General features: G+C 43.2%; 1 protein-coding gene across 1 annotated transcript; it reads right to left on the bottom strand.

The window, feature by feature from the left end:
- Nucleotides 1-481: 481 nt before the first annotated feature.
- Nucleotides 482-937, bottom strand: LOC149830802 (uncharacterized). Its single transcript, XM_090011829.1, has one exon. The coding sequence runs from the start codon at nt 935-937 to the stop codon at nt 482-484; it is 456 nt and encodes a 151-aa protein (XP_089867955.1).
- Nucleotides 938-1,351: the final 414 nt, after the last annotated feature.

Genomic DNA, 1,351 nt, shown 5'->3' on the forward strand with positions numbered 1-1,351 from the left:
ATTTGCTAAGGATCAACCATTGGATCGTGTATTTTCAATGGAAAATATGTTTTTTGAATGCTTGAATATTTATGAAGAATATGAGTCATTGATTTTAAAGCCTTAAAAAATTTCATTTATACATCAAAATGTAATGATTCAAGAGCGTGTTCTCACGAAACCAAACATGTATATCACATTCGTACGGTTAGACTCAAGAGAAAAAATAAATAAAAAATTCATGAAAATTACGGTTCTCACATTAGTTCTCATATTTTCAGTTCTCATAAAAATTGTACAAACGGCAATAACTCGTGACAAAACTTGAGTTTAGGATACAATTATCTGCTCCTGGCAGAAAGAATCAATCTCTTCGTCTAAAGTGTCCCTATAGTTTTTTTTTTTATCTACAAACTCGCAGACGCGACCACCATTCCCTTACATTACAAACACCCCCAACTAGAGAAGTTCACGTCCCTACACCTACAGTTGATGACTGCACTCAACAACTATGACCTCCAACTCGAGCTCTCTTGGATTGTCTAGAAGCCCCCGAGTGGGACCCATTAAACAATTCCCCTGATGAATCTTGACCCTCCATCATCTCCATGATCATGCTTTGTAGCTCCTCCAGGCCATAACTCTTTCTCTCGTTTCCAACGTTGGCCATCAAAGATATCAACTCTTGAGTAAAGTCGGACAAACCATCGTCGTCGTCTTCTTCTTCTGAGAGATCGTCGTATAGACCAGCATCGTAGAATGTCCTCTTCCGTCCATCCGACAGTACTGAATATGCCTCTTGAACATTCTGGAATCTTCTTGTGGCTTCCTCAGCCCGTGATGGAATTCTGGCCCATCTATCAGGATGCCATCTCATGGCTAGCTTGCGGTAGGCGCTGCGAATCTCTTCAGCCGAAGCGTTGTGGCCGATCCCGAGTTCGACGTAGTAGTCCACCATCCTCCCACCGGAATCTAACGCACAGCGTAGACTTCAAGCTTTTTCCGGCCACCAACTTAATCTACTTGGGATCCGGGAAACGCAAGACTATAGGTCGTTTCTTGTAGAGGGAATTTTTCGGCCAAAACCCGTTGGAATCAGGCAATGTTATGTGGTGTTGGTGCTCTGGGTGTTCCGTTCACTGTTCTATTCTTATATAATCCCCACACTCGATATCTGGCTGGGCTGGACGTCAGTCAGTGTAGAACGTCCCAAGGGCTTCTTACGCGACACCATCTGAGAGTCGGGTCAAGTCTCTCGAGCGTCGAGAGCCTTCGTGGTTGCGTGAAAGACTGAAAGGGCTTCTTCTTAAAACTCTTTAGCTTTCCCGATTTGTGTAGAAAGGGTTGATGACAAATGACATTTGGATTATTA

This window comes from Nuphar pumila, chromosome 7 (assembly GCF_984573655.1).
Source record: "Nuphar pumila chromosome 7, dmNupPumi1.hap1.1, whole genome shotgun sequence".
Lineage (NCBI taxonomy): Eukaryota > Viridiplantae > Streptophyta > Magnoliopsida > Nymphaeales > Nymphaeaceae > Nuphar > Nuphar pumila.